At 40.4% G+C, this 21780-nt stretch overlaps 1 protein-coding gene across 1 annotated transcript in view; it reads right to left on the minus strand.

Moving 5' to 3' along the window:
- The window catches only part of SLC35F1 (solute carrier family 35 member F1), a 149485-nt gene extending 128028 nt beyond the window's left edge, over positions 1-21457 (minus strand). Inside the window, exon 1 of the mRNA XM_053973294.1 lies at positions 21351-21457. Within this exon, the coding sequence (XP_053829269.1) occupies positions 21351-21457 (107 nt within the window). The remainder of the gene's footprint in view (positions 1-21350) is intronic.
- Positions 21458-21780: the final 323 nt, after the last annotated feature.

Consider the following 21780-nt stretch of genomic DNA (forward strand, 5'->3'; position numbering starts at 1 on the left):
TTCAGTCTTGGGGGAGGACATTGTCCATTCAAATTTAGGAAGCAAAACTCATTTTTTCTCAAATACAATAGGAGCTGGCCAAATATACTTGCATAAGGACTACCAAACTGATCATTTGCAACATGTGGACCAAAAGGAAACCCTGAGCTGCAGGCATGCTAAGCTTTGTTTCAGCTGAATCCTGAAAACACACTTGCCATCCTTCCATATTACATATGAGTTAACACTATATATATGCCAAAATATATGCAATGCATGGTATTTTATATTTGGCAATTTGGCATAATTATCCCACCACACAAAGAAAAACTAGTAAGGGAAAAGAAAGAAGAAGGAAAAAAGGCAGCCCTGGTTGTTTTCAACAGGGTTAGCCGGAGAGAAAAAGAAAGGGAAAATTAGGGGAAAAGAAGATTAGAAAGAAGCCTTACAAACGTGTCATGGTGTCTTCCCACTATTTTAGCGATGATGCAAACAGTTCTGCTTCCAGCAGTAGCACAGTCCTATGAGCCATGGAGCTACAAGTTAGCTCTATAGCACTATACCAGCATCCAACAGAAGAGCAGATGTCATGTACTGTGTAAAAAATTCAACAGTCACCAACTGACAGAAAACAGCAGGGGTACAATGTCTAGCACAAGGACAGTGAAGTCAAGATGAACTAGAAAAGGAACACCCTGGGCTTCTGAGAGGGGATTAGTCCTAACTGACTGGACACACTGATCCTGAGAGTCATAGCAGGCTGTCACCAGGCACACCAAAAGCTATAATATTTGCAGGTGTACAAATATTTGCAGGTACCATCAGTCAAGTAAACAACAAACAGAGACAAAGAAATCGCAGGTGACAACACAGCCATCAGGCACTGAGCACACCCCTAGCAAAACTCCTGCTGTGCCATCACATGTTAGAGCTCTGTGGTACAGCAGCTGAACCTTTCTTTCAAGACTGTACTGTGAACAATGCACATTGCTGGCTTACTGAAAGGAGAATTGCATGAACTGTGCTTCTGTCCTGCCCTATCCTCTTACCTAAATAACTGCTGACTCAAGCTGCCATGCTCTTTGCTCCCACAGTGCTTCTTAGGTCAACTAGGTTCAGGCTAGTGATGTCTGCTCTGTTCTTAATTCAATCCAATCCACACAACAGCTACAGTAGATTTGTGAGTAGACACCTCACTACTCTTCTGGTGTCTTTATGTTGCTCTGATGGTGACCAGGTACCATCTCAGCTGCACATCTCTGCCAGAGCGCTCCTTAAGAACAGAAGATTTCTCTGCCCAGTGCTACTCTACTGGCTCTTGACCTCTGCCTCTGTCTCCACCAGTGTCAATACAGGCTGTTCAAACCCACTGGCTCTCCACTCCCTTGTGTTATCACATTACTGTCACTTCATTAATGCTTAAAGACTTTGTCCAAGTTTTCATAAACAAAAGCCAGGGGACACTTATGGATTAAATAATAGAGAGCATAAATGGCATTATATATCCAACAACATTGGAGAAGTATCAGATCTTCATATGAAATTTTCTCATGACTGTAACACATCTCATCTGTCCATATTTTAGGAAGCTATGATTTGGAGTTTCATTCATCATATAAACACACAGCACTATAATCTGCAACCTCCTTACAGCTCAAATCCTAATTTTCCAGACATAGAAGATTAATTCCACAGAAGTCAGAAAAATGTACTTTCTGAGCACTCCTGTCTCACACCTTTTCTTTTTTTAGACACTATTTAAACAGCCATTTAATCTACCCTGAAATCTGCAATGCCTTTACAAAGTGAAGAAGAGTACTAGGAAAAGTGATTAAAATAGCCAAGTAAGAAGGCATTTAAAAGGAAACCTGAAAGTCATCAGGCAATGCACATTCAGAAAGACAATATAAAACTGTTGCACTTTTACTACCCAAGACGGGGTCTTCTCCCACCCCTCTCAGATTCCCTTGACGTGTAACCTCTTCTCTTAGGTGCTATTTTCCCATCTCAGCAAGCACCTTTGACTTGAGCTCTGCCTTTTTCTGCTGGTGCAGTGCACACTGCAGCCCTACCTTACATCTGCCCATCTCAGACTTGCCAATAGCTGAGGCAGATGGAATAAAAAATTACCATAATTAGACTGCTTCCTTATTGAAACTATGAATGGGTTATTATTAAGAAAAGCATATTGGTTTGGTTTTTTTTAATTATGAAAACTTACTTCATCTTACTTAATGAGAGAAATATGTCTGTGGTAGACACAAGAAATGGAAAGGAGGTGCAGGATGTGTGCTGCTTACACCGGAAGGCAGCAGGAAAAGTTTTGCACGTAATAAATTTAGCATCCAGCACCATTAAGTTTTTTCATCCTAGCTAACTGCAGTCAAAAGCAATGTACAGGCAGCTGCAGATGCTTCAAGTACAGGCTTCAGATAGAAAAGATAGCTATGAAGTGAAGCTGTGCTAACTCTGAAAACAATTTCTCCAAGAGCTATTGATAACTGAGTTCTTCTTGCAGCACTGTGGCTGTTTTTCTGAGAAATTGAAGGATTTTACCTTTGATCTCAAGCAGAGCTTTAAAAAAAATTCAATTCACAACCACTGTAACTTTTAAAATTTGTTTCCACCAGATAAGCAACTGTGCAGCTAGTATCATCAAATATTTTTCCATCTTATAAATAAATACTTACTGCGATGCTATTGCAACACCCAATCTGACGATAGCCAAAGGAATTATAAAGAACTCAAAAGAAATCCGTCATTTACTATAAAATCCGCTTTTCTTTTTTTCTTTTTTCTTTTTAAAATAATCCTTTAATACAAAAACAAAGAAAGAAAACAAACTGGTTCTTATCTCCTCTGCTTCCAGAAGCAAAGCATACCTTCAAGTCCATCTTACCCAGCCTGGATGAAGAGGCACTTCCCCAAAGCACCCACCGCATCCCCCTTCCATCTAGAAATTCTCCCATGGATCACCTGTGATCAGATGAATGAGATGTGTACAGACAAGAGAAACAGATGTGGGTAATCTTTAGAGCATTCTCTGTCTTGAGAAAACAGATTCTTAACTATATATTACAGCTCAGGGAAATAACACTTTAAAAGCAATATTCAGTTTGGCCTCCATTTTTTTTTACTCCTGTCAGAAAGGAAGGAAGGCCATGTACATCAGGGTGGATGAAAACTGGGTTTGCAGGAACAGAGTGAAAGGGTCAGAAATGTTTAAGTAGCTTGGTAGATAAAGCGGTATTTTAAAACTAAGAGACATTTGGACAAGTCTCATCATGGAGAGTAAAGAATTCATTAAATTTCTAAAATAACACTATCTGGCAAATTATTCCAATAGAATAAATGTACCATTTTGTGACATATGAAGCTAAGTTTTTCACAAACTTATTATTCCCTTCCTCTTCAGTGTTAGGCAGCTCTGATTTGCATGCTTAAGAATCTTGAGTCTTCAGACCCAGAATCAATAGGATTGGAAGGCTTCATCCAGTCCCTACAAGCTGTACATATGTGCTAATACTCAGCAAAGGAAAATGAATAAGGATGTGGTTGATTTTCCATGCTGCTAGGAGGGCACTTCGACTCCCACTTCTTTAGGGCAAAATCCAAGAGTTTCCAGTACTTCCATAAAAGTTTTCTTGACCTATTGTCATTAATGGGAGATCATTTCGAAACTGAAGGTTTCTAGGGTCAATGCTGCTTAGACCACTACAATGGAAGGATTACCATTGACTTCAGTAAGAGCAAAATTAAGTCTTCCATTGATAAAAATGTATTTATTCTATGGTAAACTTTTTCTTTCACATTTCTATGCTTATTTAGAACATTCACATACATTTTATATATGAAAAACCTCCCAACAACAAAACAGTTCTTGGTATTAATAAGATATGACCTGTACTTTGCTATGAAAATTCAATACAGCATACACACAACACAGCACATGTGTGCACATGTATGTACGTACATTTTTGCTGCTCAAAATGAGCACACAAGGTCCCTACACAAATAAACACATTGTGACACCCACCAGGATTACTTCACAATGCAAGAACCAAAATAAAACTGGAAATAGACTTTCACTTGTACCTAACAGTGACTCATCACATTTCTTATTTGCATCACTGTCCTTTTTGGTGTCTCCTTGCTCAAGAATGCTGACCCAGGACTGCTCATTGCCATTTTACATGCTGATTTTGTTTTGGTATGTGAAAAAAAGAGTAGAATGTGGCATTGCACTGGCTTTTGTGGCCAGACTCATGCCAGACTCTGTGACATGCCTATTCGGCACACAGTGCATTTCAGTTCAAGAAGGGACAGCACATGCTGCTGCTGTGACTGAGATTCTGCATGCCTGGACATTAATCCCCTGTCTGTTAAAACACCTACAACTTCTTTGGCTCATCAGCAGCTCCTGCCACCAGGAACACTGACAATACCCACTCTTCTCTGCACATGCCTGAACTAGATGATCCTTTTTTTTTTTTTAACCCTACACCAGAATCTTGCATTTGAATGACTGAGTGCTCATAAGCAAAAGACATCAGCAGCTTGCTGTGCTCTGAGCTGCCCTAAAACTTGAGGCCCCCTGCTCCACTCAGGAGAACAGAGAAGGAGAGGAACAGATACACTCCCAGCTCCAGAGATTCCTCAAAAGGCAGCCTACAGTCCTCCCTCAGTGACACCCAGCTCAGCTGGGGGGCTGCTGGACATCTGTAATTCTGCCCACTGTGCACTAGATGCCACTGCACTGGTTGTTTTTAGCCGGCGAAGAGCCATTGCCTTTCCTCTGGCTGCCACACTCTACCTTTTAGGAGGCTACTGATTACCTCTGACTTGGAAGTTTGACATAGTCTAGCAAAACTCCCAGCACTCAGGACAGGGCTACCTTTGCTTTGCAGGTGACAAACCGGGGTACAGAGACTACAGCATGATTTAGCCGTGGGTTGCGTATGCAAGGCTGACAGTGCATGGACTGAGGCGGCAGTCACCTGCACTCACCACCAGCCTGAAGTCCCAGACAGATCAGATTTCTGCCTCTCTCCCTCTGCCACTGTTGAAACCAGGTACAGACAGATCAACAAGGAGGCAGGGTGAGGCAGATGGAGCATAATGGTCACATAACGGTACCAGCAATGTAACCAGCTAATTGCAAATAGATTCCACACTGCATAGAGGTTCCCACAGCTGATCTCAGTTTTTCAACCTCCTATTGCCTGCTCAAACCCCTAGACATCTTCCCAGGAACCACCTCCACAGGTCTCACAGCCAGGCATCCTCTTGCCTCTGGGCACATCTCCATGTTCTTGCAACAGCAAAACCTTCTGGTGATGAGGAAGGAGAGGCATCAGAAGAGATTTCCTAGGAAGGCTAGAAAATCTGCTTCACTCAAGGTTTTTAAGAGGCAGCAGAAGATGGTGTTTCCAGATTGTGACACATTCCACAACCCTAACTCCCCACTCCCTCCCTTCTTCCCCTGCTTCCAATGTCAAAGCAGCTATATGGTCTGGGATAAGGAAGAGCTACTGCAACTGCTAGTGGCTCCACAAAGCAGCTGAGGTGCAGGGAACCTCTGTAGTACATGATCTCTTTCAGCCTCACTTTCCTTTGATTCTGAGAAGGGATAAATAGATCATGGAGGGACATCAGTTGTTCCTCCTCTACGGATTTCCTGACAGGACGCTGTCTGACCCAGATACAGCAGCTTCTCACAGATGCCACACAGCAATCCCAGATGCCTTCCACACTCTCCTTCCCACCTGCCACATTGGGCTTTTACATGAAGCTACTCAGGAAAGATAAAATAAGCCTTGTGAATCATCTTGTCCCATGTCTGACACAGACAGTGATGGAGCATGTTCACCACCTGCTATGGGATGTGCAACATCTAATTAATAACCTGTCATGTAGCTCACTGGAAACAGCTGTTTACAGCTCTGGTGACAGGGTGCCAATGGTATTTTGAGGGCATCTCCTTCAGCAAGAGTGGGTGAGCCCTGGCTGAAGGGGGCACAGCTTTCCATATGTTAAATCCTGCCTTCTACTTTGCCCCTCCCAAGACAAACTAAATTCTTGGTTTAGGGACAGGCCAGAAAACACTGCTGTGCGTTACCTCAGTGCCAAGAAATACAGCAGCAGTCCAGCATCAGCTGAGAGCGTTTGCACACCTGCAAGGCTTTTTTATATTTGCTCTGCCAACTGAGTTCACTTGCAAATTCTGTTTCTACAGCACATTTTGCTGTCTTGCGGGTGCTGAGAAAATGAAATTAAGGACTCTGACAGAAGTAGGTTTCATCTCTAGGCTAAGCTGTATGAAGTAGGAAACAACCAAAGTCTCAATTGAGGTCTTCCTCTAGGTCTAAATCAATTAACCACAAGATCTGTCAAACTTAGAGCTATGTTAAAAAAAGATTCAGTAATGATAAGTACTTGAATCAGCTGTTTCTTGCCCCAACAGTGAGATTTTAAGACATACTTTTATGGCCATGGTAATCTGCAGCTCTGTTTTTGTTCTTTTTTCTTTCTGTTCAACATCTGTGAAGTCTTGATTTTCTTTGCTGCGTCAATTTTAAAGTTTACCCTCTCTTGGGCAGCCACTGGGCAGGTCGCCATAGTAGAAAGAAGGCTGGTCCAAGAGGTTTCCAAAAGCTGAGGGACAGTGTAACACAGCCATCCATGTTAGCCTAGACCTGGGCAGCCACAAGACCTAGGACTGTATTGCAGGTGGGTGAACGAGCCTGGCTGCTAATGGGACTGGGTCTAGCAGCCCCTCCTTATGATGCCCAGAGTTCTTCAGTGTGGTGTAATCAGCAACTCCTGCAACTGCATTGCCCTCACCACTGCATTTCCCCACAGATCCTGCACAAAGCTTCTTCCCATGGGGCTTCCCAAACTTCCCCCTTCCCTCCTGAGCCCACTGGAGCCAGCAACCATGTGCTGGAGCCAAGCTGGCTGTTGGGACATGTGCCCATCCAGCCCAGCAGTGAGAACAGCCACGGCAGGTGCAGCTGCAGGACCACCAAGTTGTCACTTTCAGCCCACACTGGCTTGGGCTGTGCAACAACTTCCATTAGTGTTATAAAGAACTACAGAATTAATTAGGTTGGAAAAGACCTTTAAGATCATTAAGTCCAACTTTAAATCAGCATTGCCAAGTCGACCACTAAACCATGTCCCTAAGCTCCATACCTACATATTTTTTAAATATCTTCAGGGAGGTACACTTCCCTGGGCAGCCTTTTCCAATGCTCGATGACTCTTTCCACGAAGAAATCTTTCCTAATATCCAATCTAAACCTTCCGTGGTGCAAGTTGAATTTCCTTTCAGGTGGCTGTACAGAGTGATAAGGTTGTCCTTTTCTTCAGGCTAAACAATATCAGCTCCCTCAGCTGCTTCTAAGAACAGTGCTCCAGACCCCTCACTAGCTTTGTTGCTCTTTTTTTGGGCACTCTCAGTGTCTTCCTTGTCGTAAGGGGCCAAAACCTCCAAACTGTCACAACAGGATATACATTTGCACTCTGGAATAACTACTGTGCAAAAGGTATTTTTTAATTATGATTCTTAAAGCTTTTACATGGGTGATATTGGTTTGTTTTATGAATTAGCATATTTTGCATAGCTGATGCCAAGCATTGCTGTCACAGGCTTGCCATCTATCACTTGCTGCCAGGTACATAATTCTGTAAATGAGATTTATATAAACTCTCCCACAGAGTAAGCATATGCATGCAAGTGTCACTCCATGAAAACTCTCTCTTGCTCTTTGCTTGTAGGTAAAACTGTGTGTGCACACCCATCTGACATTCAGGCCATAAACAGCCCTGGCTGCTGAACAGGGAATTGTAGAAAAAATATAAAGCAGCCTGCGGGAATGCATGTAGCATTTTGTAATCTGTAGAAGAAAGAAGGCAAAGAAAACTGGGAAAGCCAGTAGGCAAATGTTCTTAAATGATACAGAGCGAGAGAGAGTAATTATTAGAACAATAAGGCTTTTCTTGTATTTCAACAGTATCTCTAACACCAGCATTCAATTTATGAATTTTACCACCCAAAACCAGAATGACACATTTAGTGGCTCATTGCTTTGAGCCCTCCCGTAAAATTTACAATTCCAAATACAAATCACTCTCATCTTGCATTCCAGAGCTCAAAATTCATTCAATCCAAGATTTCCAATGGCAGTACACCAGTGCTGCCCTAAATATCTGAGATGATTCAGTTCTTTTGTAGTGCAACCAACTCTTACACAAGTTTTACTGCACTGCAATGATTTTAGCCAATGTGCCTTATCCAAGTGCTGGCATCAGCACATTCGCCACAATTATTAAAAAAAACAAAAAAGCTACAAAGGCCAACTGGCTTTGTATAAACCTTTGGTTACAGGTTGTAATGTATTTTAGGCATGGAAATTATTTGGAGCCCAGGCCAAACAGAATAGCCTCCCACCTTTTTCTCAATCACCATTTCAACCACAGAGCAAGCACTAGGAAATGCTGCAAGCACTTTTGTGCTATTTCAAACCTGGCCCAGCTTCTAACAGCTCAATTAGGACCAGAAAGCCAGTACCAATCAACCAGAAGAAATACCAGCATGGACTTTGATTGGTCCCTCCAGCAGGTCTCTGGTTTATTGTACTTTGGTTTCTTCACATTCTGTAGTCCAGCAAGGGCATGGAAAGTATCATGTATGAATCCATATCGAAATGCAGGCTTGGGATCACCTTCTAATATTTGTCCTTATATTTTTGCTCTGGTTGTGGGCAGAACAGGGTTATTTTTTGCAGTAGCTAGGAGTGGGCATGGCCAGGTTACTCTGTCACCTCATGTCATTGCTTGGGGCAGGGGAAAAAGATTTTCTTTGGGGAAGAAAGGTTTCCTCTCAGTTGAGTAGGTGTGGTGGAGGGACCTGGACCAAGCATGAGTGTGATGCAGAAGAGACACAAAGTCCTCTCAGATGAGACATCTGCAGTGGCCAGATCACAGGGCAATGTAATACTACTTTGCAAAAACACTTCTGAAAAAGAGACTAATTTTCTAAGCTACAGCCTGCAATGCCCACAGCTTCAACAAACTTTTGAGGTACTGCAAGAACAGTTTTGACAATTCCATCACTCACTGTAATTTTATTTGCTGATTGATCCATTTAGAGCCTAGAGTTACTTCTCTAAGGACTGGCTGTACTGTGGTCTTCTCTTTTTAAATATCCTTATAGATGTCTCTTGCTTCTTTTTCCTGTCATCATTAAGTGCACACACCTGAAGAACAAGCCTTCTAGGCTGCTGGCCATGAAGAAGGCTTTTGCATAATCATTTCACTTAAAAGAAAGGAAAGACAAGGACTGACAACATAAAAAAAAAAAAAAAAACCAAACCCATCATATACCAAATAGAAAACCTGACACCTGATGACATCAGTGAAATCCAGCTGAGAGCTTTAAAAATCCTAGATGTCATCTGTCAGTGCTCTTCTGAACTCAGGGCAATGCAGACATATATTATTAAAATGTGCTTGTTTTAGTCACATGGGCCAAAAGTGAACTGGAAGTCATCTTTCCAACTAAGACTTATACAGTAAGAAAAAAAAAATTAAGTTACATCAAAATTATAAACATTGTAGAACAATTTCACTTCTGCTCTGTGAAATACAACACAGGTCTTTTCTTTAGGCTAAGTATGTTGTGTAAAGAAGAAATGCATGTCTGCATGTAGGCCCCACTTCACCATGATATGCTTAAAGAGATTATATTACATTAGAAAATCTCCTAATTAACAGTTCAGAGGCTTCATGCAACCCAGCACAAAACTAAATGAATATGTGGTATGAATGTACACGCACACACACAAACACAAATACTCTATTAGTCGGTGTTCACCTGCCAATGCTCTTTGCACACCTGATTATAGCATTAGTCATCTTAAGGTTTTTCATTACTCTTTCTAATTCATACTGGGCTGCAGTCATCTAAGTCATACAGCTCCTATAGGAAAAATGTGTTTTATGGAACCACTGTCTCCAGTGTACAGTTTAATAATGCTAAAAAGATATCAACATAAAATTAATGACTAAATTTTTCATGAAGGGAGCATTACATTCCCACCTAATTCTGGTTTAAGCAGTTATTTTTCTATTACTACTATAGTGCTGAAACTAATGTTCAGTAGCCCATTGTATAATCCGATGGAGAATCCAAATTACTCTTGGTGCTAATGACAAATATCCTTAGAGAATAAATATCTTCTGGACACTCTGCCAGTTCTAATTTGATTGCATTTCAGCTAGTGCAATGAAATCTTTTTCTGGTGGTGTTTGAAAAAAAAAAACAATTAAATAAGACTTCAGTTACTTTTCTGTTGAAGGAAGTATTTTCAGGCTCTGTAACTTCAAGTCACTACAAAGCAGAAACTTCCTAACGGGTGCTGGGCTTCAATGTCAACATACTTGGCATCAAAAATCCAGCACATTTACCCTCATGCAACTGCACAAGAAGTCAAGAGCAGTATGCTGCCCTGAACCATGGCTGGCTTTGCTGCAGTTCTCCCTTCCCCTAAAGGGCACAGCAGTCTGTTCTCAGCACAATACAGAAAAACCAGAATGGTCTAACCAAGAAAACAGTGTTTTAACTTCTTCTGAAATGCACATGGCAAGTGTTTTACATTTCTTCTCTGTTTAATCTAATTAATTTGAAGGTATTTCAGACACTTCTATTACCTATGTTCTGTCATGCATAATCCAACAGTGAGTATTTGTTATATAAAGGGAGAAAACATTTTGCTTTTCTTTCTCTTGTCTCCCATTCCCTTCCATAAAGTGCAGGAAGAGCTGACCCAAGAGTCTGAAGAAACAGTTTTTGCATCTCTCAAGAGAAGGCACAGCTTGGAGAGCACGTGCACAGCCTCCCCCACACAGTCAGACCAGGTGCTTCTGCTCCAGAGGGATGCAGACACCTCCTTTTCACCTCCTCATCCTTTCCCAGGAAAGCAGTTTTCAATCTCCTTAGACACTGCAGTTTCAGTTCCTTCATATATCCTTACCTATGTCTTATTTTTACTGATCATTCCTGTATGTCTAAAACCTACCCTTCTCTTCCTCCACTGCTCACATAGCATATGCTCCCATTTATGCCTCTTTCCAAATGTGATTTCTGTGAACTTGTAGCCTTTCTAATTCCACATTTTACCTCATTTATACATAAAAATAGATTTTCTTCATAGACATCTTACTTGCCTTTTGCTATGCTCACATTACCTCCTCATTCTTCATTGATCGCACTCCTCACCTTAAAATACTCTCCTCAAGATATTAAACATATCTTCTAAACACTCATTTTTCCACAGAAGCTATTTTGTTCCCTGCCACAGAGATGGATGCTGTCTTACAGCTTTGTTTTGCACATTTGGCCCACTGCAATCAGTGTCTTTGGTGCTGCACAAGTTACTTTAAGCCACTATCTGTTTTCTCCTAGAACTGCTCAACCTCCACCTTCCCTAATGATTGCTAAGTCCTAGGTGACTGGCAGATCAATCATCCTGTTCTAGCTTCTCTAGTTCTAGTACAAAAAAATGCAGAAAAATCTATTCCTACACATGAATTTGCAAAGATTTACCACCTAATTTACCAGGTACAAAGCCTGTGATTTCCCACTTAAATTTATAAACAGCCCAAATGTTTTTCAGGACAATATGACAAATATTTCCTGCAAATTTGCATTGTGTATGATGACTTAGAGATGATTTTGAACACAGTGACACCTCCCACTCTTTTTGTTAAATATTTGCTTTTATGTGACTCATTTTAATTCATCACATTTCTCCACATGGATATTTACACTTTTTCCATCATTATATTAAGCACAATAATTTATTTCTAAGGTTTGGCCCAACTTAACATTGTCTGTGATCCAGTCCTGCAAGAATACAGAAAGCCTTTACCTGATGGGCTCCCCAGGGAGATGGTGGTGTTATTGACTCTGGAGGTGTTTAAGAAAAGACTGGATGTGGCACTTAGTCAGCCATGGTCTGGTTGACAAGGTGGTGTTAGGTCATAGGTTGGACTCTATTATCTCCAAGGTCTTTCCAACCTAGTTAATTCTGTGATTTTTTTTTCCCCAAATGGGCAGAACTGTACCAATTAATAGCTACCCATTCATATACAGATTTATGTACTTGTGTCATTAGGAACAAAACAGAATGTTTTTAACTGAATAAAGTGAGCTGATTTATTTTATCAAAAAAGTGCCAGAGTTATCAACAGTGCCCTTAAACTGGCAAAGAGACACACACCATAACCATGCTCAGGAAAAGCTGACAGAAACAGCAAAAAGTTCTTTTCCCTCCAGTTTAAGTTGAACTCTTTCCACGGACTTGACTGTACTGGGCTGGACTGTACAGCTCCCTGGAGGCTGAAGAAAGAAGGGGTCTATCATGCCTGACATGTACAGTTTGAAACCTAAGGAGGGAAACAGGCAGTGATATTTTACTGAGTGTATGGTCCCATTCAACAAATGGGCTGAAGTCTTGCTTCATATTATTCACTTTTCAAAATTAACATGTTTATATAAGAATCCCCAAGGCACTGGAGAAATTAGCCATTGTTCATTTTTTAAAATTATATTAGAAACACAAATAAAAATATTTTTGTGGCCAATTCAGGATGCTTCAGCCAGGCTGTAAAACAAAGGGTGCCGTGAGCTATTCCTTTGTCTAAGAGATAATTTGCTTTGTGTAGGATGCTTCTTCACAGCCGGGAGCATGCAGCCCAGATCCCCTTTAATTCTTCTTGACTAAACCCAAAGACAGAGCTACAGAAAGTAATAATCATTGCAGAACACAAGTGATAATGATCTAGCAGCTTAGTTAGTGGTAGAGATGTCAAATTGCAACCCACTCTCCAAATGTCCCTCTGCCACTTGCTATAAGCATGCATTCCTGTAATAAAATCAAAGACTTTTAAGTCCCATCAGAGCACTTGGAAGAGTGGCAAAAGCTGGTAAACCATGCAAGACTACCCACAAAGTTTATGGGGTCTACAGGACAAACGGGGGCTGTAAGGTGATAGTTAAAATACCAATAAGGAATAAGGACAAGGATTTCCCCTGTAAATCATATGTACACGCTGCTAGCCTGGTCTGAGTTCTTACCTAATGGTCAGGTTTTTGGGAGTGGTTTAGGACCACAACACAGTTCTTCCACCGAGACAAAAGAACAAAGTCTACAGTGATCAATGTTCCCACACTACCTACCACGAGGTTACTTAACTGCTGAGGACTTAAGGACTTAAGTAAAGTAGAATAAGAAAGCCTCTTGGATTTCTGACAGACTTGTGCCCATGAATGCTGGAAACAGCTTAGCCATGGACCTTAAATCAAGCAAAATGAGAAAACAAAAAATTAATGAAAACCAGAGATGGGGGAAGCAACCAGAAGATGTTAAAGGGTGTTTACTGACAGTGTGAATCAGCTCTGAATTTTAAAAAATATACATTTAAAAAAAAAATTCCCCCCAAACCTTAAACTTTCAAGACTTCCACTTATGTTCTGGATATTGAAGGCAATTCAAAACATTTCCTACATTTCCCATCACTCCTTGCAGGTATTTCCCATCCAGTCCTTAGAGCATTGCAATAGGAAACCAGGACAACCATATGCCCTGTCAGGCTAAAAAATATTTTTTTCCAAATCAGATGGCAGCAGCCCTGGTGAGATTAGTTTTTCTCCATCTTATGCCATACAATCTCTGCTCCTATAAGTTCAGACAGCAACTACAAATTTTCTTTGCCACACATCCTAGCAAGCCTCCACCAGCAATGCCTGTCTGATCCAAAAGGGTACCACAATTAATCAGAACAAAAGTACATCAGGCCAGCTGACAGCAAGGCAGGAAGAAAGAGTAATGTCCCAACCATGAAATAACACAGCAACAAATTTTATGTATGGTTTCATTTGTTAAAGTCCCTTTTCTTGCTGACATTTAGACCTTTTTCTCTAGCTTAATTTCTTATAACATAAGAGTATGTCTTGAAATTTCAAGGTCAAGTGCAGTGTCATCTATGCATATTCCTTGTGCTGGGTTCAACTTGCAAGATCTCTCTACTGAAAAATACAATTAAATCAATACAAGTTATCCCTTTTTTTTTGAATGCTTAAGTACATAACCCATTCTTTTAGTGGTGTAGCTGAACTCACACAAAGGCGACAAAAAGATTTTAATTGTATCCATATTATATATTATTGCCATGAACTTCATTTTGCAATCACAATGTAAAAGAAAAAATGGTAACTTTTTTTAAACCCAAACTGTTTACATGGTTAGACAAACCTCTCAAAGCAGTTAGCTATATGGGAAAGAACTGGATTATTAGTTTGAAAAAAATACTTCCAAACCAAACTGTTGTGTACATTAACTTCTCTTCCAAAATTATGAGAAAGATGGGAAAGGGAGAAGCTGAGTGGACACTGCTTCTAGATGTGGCTTGTCTCCTGTGCTGCACCAGCCAAGGGTAAAATGAGCTTCAGAGAAGTGACTTGGAAGAAAATCATCCTTAGGCTTCCTGTTTCTAAGGGCCAAATAATGCCAGATTTCCTGCTGGGGGTAAATTCTGCTGAGCTCTGACACAGTTTTGCTCAAGGCCAAGTGTCTGACTGCCCAGGAAGTACCAGCACACACGTGGGGCCAGCACAGACCAGTGCTCCCAGCACAGACCAGTGCTCCCAGCACCTCTTCTCTGCAGCCCCACAGCCAGACCCCTCCAGGAGCACAGGCCTTACATTCGTAAAACACATATCCTGATGTGATGCTAGGGCACTTACAAGGTAACAAACACAAATTGCTATCCAAGGGAAGTTTTTCCAAAGTTTTCCTTTTCTGCAAATAATGTCTTTGAGATTTTATTTGCACGTGTCTTCATGTTAAAGTAATTTTCCTGTAGAACTGTGCCTGTTCACTCCTTGGTGATTTTTTTTTTTTTAATCTCAAGTTAATTGACTGCCAATTAACTGAAGCTATTTAGAAAAACAAGTCAGAACTCTCCCCAAACATGTGTAATGGACTGCAAATATTTGTAGTCTGGCTTAATCTGATCCCTAAGGTAAACTAGAAATGTTTGTAGTATATGTTTTAAGATTGCTGTAATTCATGGTTGACAGACAGGTTTTCACTTTCTGGAGAAGCTCAGCATTGAGTTGGTTTACCCTGTGGCTTTTTAAACTGTGGGTTTTTTTGTAAAAACACCAGAAACAACTTCTGAAGCTACAGCTCTGGGCCTACTTCTTTATTTATTCAGCTTCCTCTGATAAATTTTTCATTTAAAAACTTTTGGAATTTAACTATAATAGATCCCATAAGCACCCAAAAATAATTATGAGGATCTTAAATTCTAAAAAAAAATAATCAAAAATTAAAAAAAAAAAATTAAAAAAATGTACACCTGAGTAGTGTGAGATACAGGGAACAATTTTAGGATTACTCATAAACCAGAATACATTATGTATATAAACAATCACACAAGTGTTCTGTAATTGTGTTACTTGATTATATGCAACCTCTAGTTGCATATAACCTAGAGTTTGAACCCCGATCCCAGTGCTTTCTACAATTTATTAATTTCAAAGCATGGATATATACAATGTTTTGTTTCACCAGCATAAATACTCAGTTTACATGTATGTTCACTTACATGGCTGGGGAGAGACATTGTGTATGCTGCAGTAATCAACTTTTCTCAAGTTACAGACCAGAATTGCAAGAAATTCTTTCTCCATCCTCATATGAACCTTTTGTCAAGAAGGTAAATCTAAAAGGGTTCACACCGATTTTTGTTTTCTTTTTTTAATCAAAAGTCTCTCTCTTCAACTCTACCTAATGTATAAAGTAGCCTTTTTCAAGCCAAGAAACACAACTGCCTTCTTGAACACAGTAAGTGGACAATAATCAGAGTTAACTGTGACTTTTCTATGTGGGTGGAATCTATCTTTGTAATATTTAAATGTAGTAATTTACAACTTCAGTACCTAGTTAAAGATTGCTGCTTAGGTGCTTTTGCTTTCTACAGACACACATATACGTCCCCATCCATATAAAGTAGTTGATGAGATGGATCATGAAGCAAACACAGAAGAATTTTCCAAGAACAAATAGTTACTCACCTTTGCATATGATTGTTTCCCTGACTCTCAAGACTGTGATGCACACTGTGATTAAATTAGGATTATTTCCAGTAACTTCCAAGGTAGCAATAAAGAAATCTCTGTATTTACAGGGAAGTTCACCAAAATGCAGCTATATTTAATATACAGTTTAGATTAACCTACTACTCTTGCTTTGAGATGGTGAAGTGATAGAAACACACAACACTAAGAATAGTACATCTAAGATTAATTAGACCAAGTTGCTTAATGGGTATAATCTAAGCATCTGCACTCCCAAATATTTTGGTTTTAAATTTCCTACTAATTCTAGCCTTATGCTGTTACTGATATGCTCTTACACAGAATGATCAGAGGATATATTTAAAACATGAAAACTATTAGTAAAACATTCATTTCAAGCCCAATTAGTCTTCTCAACAAAAGATTATACATTTTCCCCTCACATTTCATTTACTGTAGTCACCTGACAATTAAATCATATAAGCTCCTCAGGGCTTTTTAATATTTACATTCATATGTATCTTATAAATGTGTTACCCATTATAGCCAATAATGTACAGGAATGACTCTTCAGAGTCTGGAATATTTTCTTGCTGGCCCATCTGATTGCAACAACCCATAACCAAAATTCTCGCGTTCTGACAATCCAGGCTTTCTGTTAGCAAAGCCTTGGAGTTCCATAAAAAACAGCCCCAGCAGCTGAAAATGGTGGTGGAATGTGCTTTCCACAAACCAAAAGATAGACAGAGAAACCAGAAACCAGATGCCACAGCTGGTGATAAGTATCTTTCTCTTATGATGAAATAACTGCTCGCTATATTGCATATGACCTTTACAACAGTAGAGAGAACCTCAGAGATGGGTGGTTGGAAGAAACAGGCAGACTAAGGTGTTCAACACCTGCTGCACAGCGGCGTTTAATCCTACAATACATCCTGGAGGATTTAGGCTATGTGTTTTGGGACCATGGCTTTGATGAGACCGATGCTGTGATAGTCTCTGGAGTTTTCAGGGTAACACCCACAGAGCTGACAAGATTCCAGAATTCATAATCAAGTTCTTCTCTGTTGGCAGCTTAGACAATAATGACAGCTGTGGCTCTACCCACATGCACTCACACCTATTGTAGCAGCCATGGAGCCTGAAAGTACTCTTGGGGTCCTATAACAAAGCTTTTTTGGCTCTGCAGAAAAAGTCATGAGAACCCATGGCAGAGAAGTTTGCTTCAAGCTACTCCAGTATCTGGAAAGACCACAGCAGTGTCAACTGTGAGTTGTAAAAGCAATACAGACATGCCATTTTTTAAAAATGAGAACATCTGGAGATGTCCAATACAATTATGTTTTTCCTGGTGATGAAGCACAAGGTTAAGTGGCACAGCTTTAACTGTTGATGTGAGCGATTTGTGCAGCCTGTCAGAATTGTGCATCCAGTTGGACAATAGATAATGGGTGGGGAAGGGCTTCTTAAATGCTATTGTGAAACAAGTAAGATGTAAAAGGTGTATTTAAGAAGCTATTCTTTGTGCAACCCCCAAATGCTCTTCTCCCAGAAGACCTCCACAAGTGAACCTCAGCTGCTGGGTGATGTCAGGAAAGGCTGTCCCATTGACTCCCAGTTGTGGGTGCCACCCCAGTAGTAAGCACACAAGCAAGGAAGTGCCATCCATCCAAAATAAGCCACCAAAACAAAGAACAAACAGCAAGCAGGAAAATGAAGGAGCCAGCAGACTCACAACAGCTTTGTCAGGAAGGAGATGTGTGACAGTAGTTGTAGATGAACAATTCCTATTTCTAAATCAGGGTGGAAAAATCCATTTTTGTGAACCTAGGAAGAGGAAACCCAATACAAAATAACTTGAGGAAACCTGTAACAAATTTTGAGGGCACGTGAGCTCATGATTTAAAAGAACTAAACTCATTAAAAAAAAAAAGAAAAAAAAAGGCAGTTCATGAAAACACAAACACTGCTCCACAGCTCCAATGAAAAAAACAGGTTGCACCATCCATTACCCTAAAAAAAAAATAAACAGAAGGGCTGTCAGCATGTCTAAGATATCAGCAGCTTCCCTTCCTTAACTCTAATTGCTGTGCATTAGTGATTCTAGGTGATGCACAGATGATGGAGCTTTCAGTCAGGCTGGAACAGAGGTGGATTCCAGGCACCTACCTAAACTCCCCTTTGATCATTGTTAACATCAGTCTTACCCCGTACAAACCATACTGGTGGCAAATAGAATTTCTGTGTGTTCTTTGAATTTTAAGATGCAAACACCCTTCACCAATGCTTGGCCAATGGAGCAACTGGAGATGTTTTCATAGCTGCTGGTTGACAGCTCACAAATTGATCAGGTGAGTAGATGAGACAACACTTCTTTCTGAGTTTGTAAGTATGGGGTGGGTTTGAAGACTTTGCACACTCATGTACAGACAACAAATTTACCTCTGAAACAGTATTAATTAACTTAGGTTAAAATATTTATCAGGAATCAACCCACACTGATGAACAACACACAGCAAAGAACTGCTTGTCTTAGATTTTGATTCTGCTCCTTTGAGCATCTGGAGAATATTAGTACAGGAAATTATTCCAGCACATGATTAAATCTCTCTGAAGTGAAAAGACTATACGTGTAAGCTTAAAGTTAAGTGGATACTTATGTAGCCTTCCTAGACAAGGGAGTGCAACTGGGGCCACAATCTTTAACTGTATATTATGAGCCTATATTCCTCCAGTGTTGTGACATTTCTTAAAGGCTGATAAGCATCTATATCACATGCACTCTTTGGCTGGAGTCAAGCATAACTCATGAAAGTAATCTCGTTTCACACTAAATTTTACTTGCAGGTCCTTCTCTAAATTAATCAGAATTAAAGTGTCAGTGCAGGTTGGTTGCACACAGAGCCCATTTTGGCTCATATCCCCTGAATTATCATGGCATTACAGGGAGGATTCTAAGACCTAACTGTCAGCCCCTCTGAACTGGGGAATTCTGCTGTCAAAAGACGTGTGGATACCTCACCCTCAAAAGCAATGGCAACTGGATCCACACTGCAACAGCTTGTGTAGTACCAGTGCTTCTTCCCAGAGATTGCAAACATTTTTCTGTAACCTACCCTTTTTTCACAGTAGTTTTTGATCACTCCTACCTCACCAATGGCACATATCTCTTCTGGCCTCTGTTTTAGAAAGCTGATTTCCATTCTCTTTCACTCCAACCTCTTAACATATCAGAATCAATGATCTTGCTCAGAACAACAGTATCCTGCAAGACCTCTATTTGTGCATATATGTACACACACACATATTAAAAAAAAAAAAAAATCACGCAAGACCCAAAAGATGCCACTCAAATGGATCAGTGCTATTCTTGTATCTGCCTTTTGTACAGAAAGATGATTAATTTCTATTTGTGGAATCAAAGCAACTGTCTGCTTAACAAAGAAACTCAGTACCTTAAGGGAAGAGGAAACCATACAAGTAAGTCCTTAAACTTGGCTTGTTGTTGCTGTGACCAGCCAAGAGGAATGGTGGGATGCTTCTAGGTCTACCCAGTGGTCACTAAGATACATTCCACTGTTATTCAGATTGGAGGCAGCAGGATTGCCAAGTGTGGTATGGCTTTTAGGCCAGCAGGGATGCTTTCCTAGGAAGGCATATTGACCACTGGTGGGTTCACAAGAAAAGACACCTTTCTTGAGCATCTGACTTAAACTTTACTTCTTTGTCTGAAGCTATTTAAAGACCAAAGAAAATAAAGAAAGATGAGAAAAGAACATGCCCTGCCACTATTCATGGAGGCACTCCTACTCTGAAGCTACTATCAGGCTTAAGTAACAAGCATCATCAGCTCCAAACATTAACTTCTCTATCTTCCAGCAAGAGCTTTTAACTGCTCATAAGATGGAGGCAGAGTACAGGTTATTTGTAAAGAATCCTTCCCTGAGGCACCCCCTTCTCACCTCCAAGCAGGTCTTGGACCAGACCCAAGCAAGAGCGGGACTAGTTTGGGGTTGCTCTTTTATGCTGCAGCCATGCATGAATAGGGGCCAGCCACAAAGGCAGCATTGTATCAGCTTTGCTGGGGAGGTTGTAGCCTCTCTTTCCTCCTCCAAGTCATCCTCCTGAGGCAGGCAGCTCGCGTAGGAACACCGTGTTACGGATGGAGTATTTTTAAAGTTCTAAAAATAATTCCTGTGAAGAGTGAGAAATTGCATTTGAATCCCGACAGAGCAACAGACAGGCTGAAGCTGGGTGGAGGGCATGTAGATCAGAGACAGAGCAGTCACGACAATGCTACTGAATATCAGAGGAGCCAGACAAGGTAGAATATCTGCAGTCTGGGGGAGAAGGAGACTTTTTTTTTAATTTCTTTCTTTCCTACACAAGGCTAAAGAAGAGGGAAAAAAAATAGCAGAGGAGTCTTGATAATCACAGATTTCTGAGTTATATCTGCACTGAAAGCACACTGAACAAGTGCTAACTTTTTTGATGAAGTCTTCAAAGCCTGCTTCTAAAGAGGCTTGATGACAAAGAACACTGCTGTTAAAATCAAGCCTATCAGAGAGGCACACCCAATGCATTTCATATAAACATCCCAAAAGGCATCTACTCAAAACTTAAAAGATCACTTTGGACAATTCTTGAAAAATGTGACTCACACTTGAGCAGATAAATAGGAGAGCTGCAGACCATGCTCTAAAGAGCTGCAAGGCTTCGATCTCCATTGCTGTCTCAAGAGTTGGTTGCAGGTTTGGTAATGTTGACAGCAACTTTTCTCAAATTGCACATTCTGGAGTTCATCCTCCCATTATATTTTCATTGCAGAAATTAAATTAAAACTGATCAAACAATAGCTGAGGATTACAGAATATTTAAAGAGGATGTTCTTTCACTTTGAGCTAAAATGAAACATTGCCAAGGGCTGGCAGAAAAACAGCAAAGAAGGAACATGATTAAAAAGGAAAGCACTATTACAAAGACAAATGGCACATTCTGAACGTTGGCTATTTAAGATACTTACAGACCGTATAAAAATAAAACACTGAGCTACTGAAATGGTGGTTTTGGGCAGGCACATGAGATTGCAAAAAGGCACTGGGGCTGTTGAAGTGGGAAAACCCTTCTCTTCTAGGCAAGGAAAATCAGAGAAAAGCTTTGTAACATGCACTGCTGCCAATCCATCAGGGCAGAGAAAGAAACCATCCCAAACAGCAGCTCTCACCGAGGTGTCAGGGGCAACATGTCTTCACGCTTCACTCCCTCTCTTAATTCTCGCTGGCGTGACCCATATGCCGAGTCCCCATCTGTGCTACACAAGCAACATCCCATTTCCCCTGTACTGGGTGGGAAGTGAGGAAAAAAAAACAAGAGCTGGTCCAAAGGGCTAGAAACCTCTCTCACTGCACAAAGTAACAAGCAGAAGCAGCTTGTTTTATTTCCCTGCTTTTTTGAAGGACTGTGAAAATTTTAAAAGTGTATTAAAAAGAACATAGGATTTTCCATTAATCCTTTAAAAAAGTTCATTAACACCTTGACTAACAGCTCTGCTCATGTATTTGTTTGAGGGTGACAAATCCTGACAGCATTAAAGTATGATTTTTTTTTTTTTTTTCTGTTTGTTGGTACATTTAAACTTGAAAATCAGAGTGCCA

This window comes from Vidua macroura, chromosome 3 (genome assembly GCF_024509145.1).
Source record: "Vidua macroura isolate BioBank_ID:100142 chromosome 3, ASM2450914v1, whole genome shotgun sequence".
Lineage (NCBI taxonomy): Eukaryota > Metazoa > Chordata > Aves > Passeriformes > Viduidae > Vidua > Vidua macroura.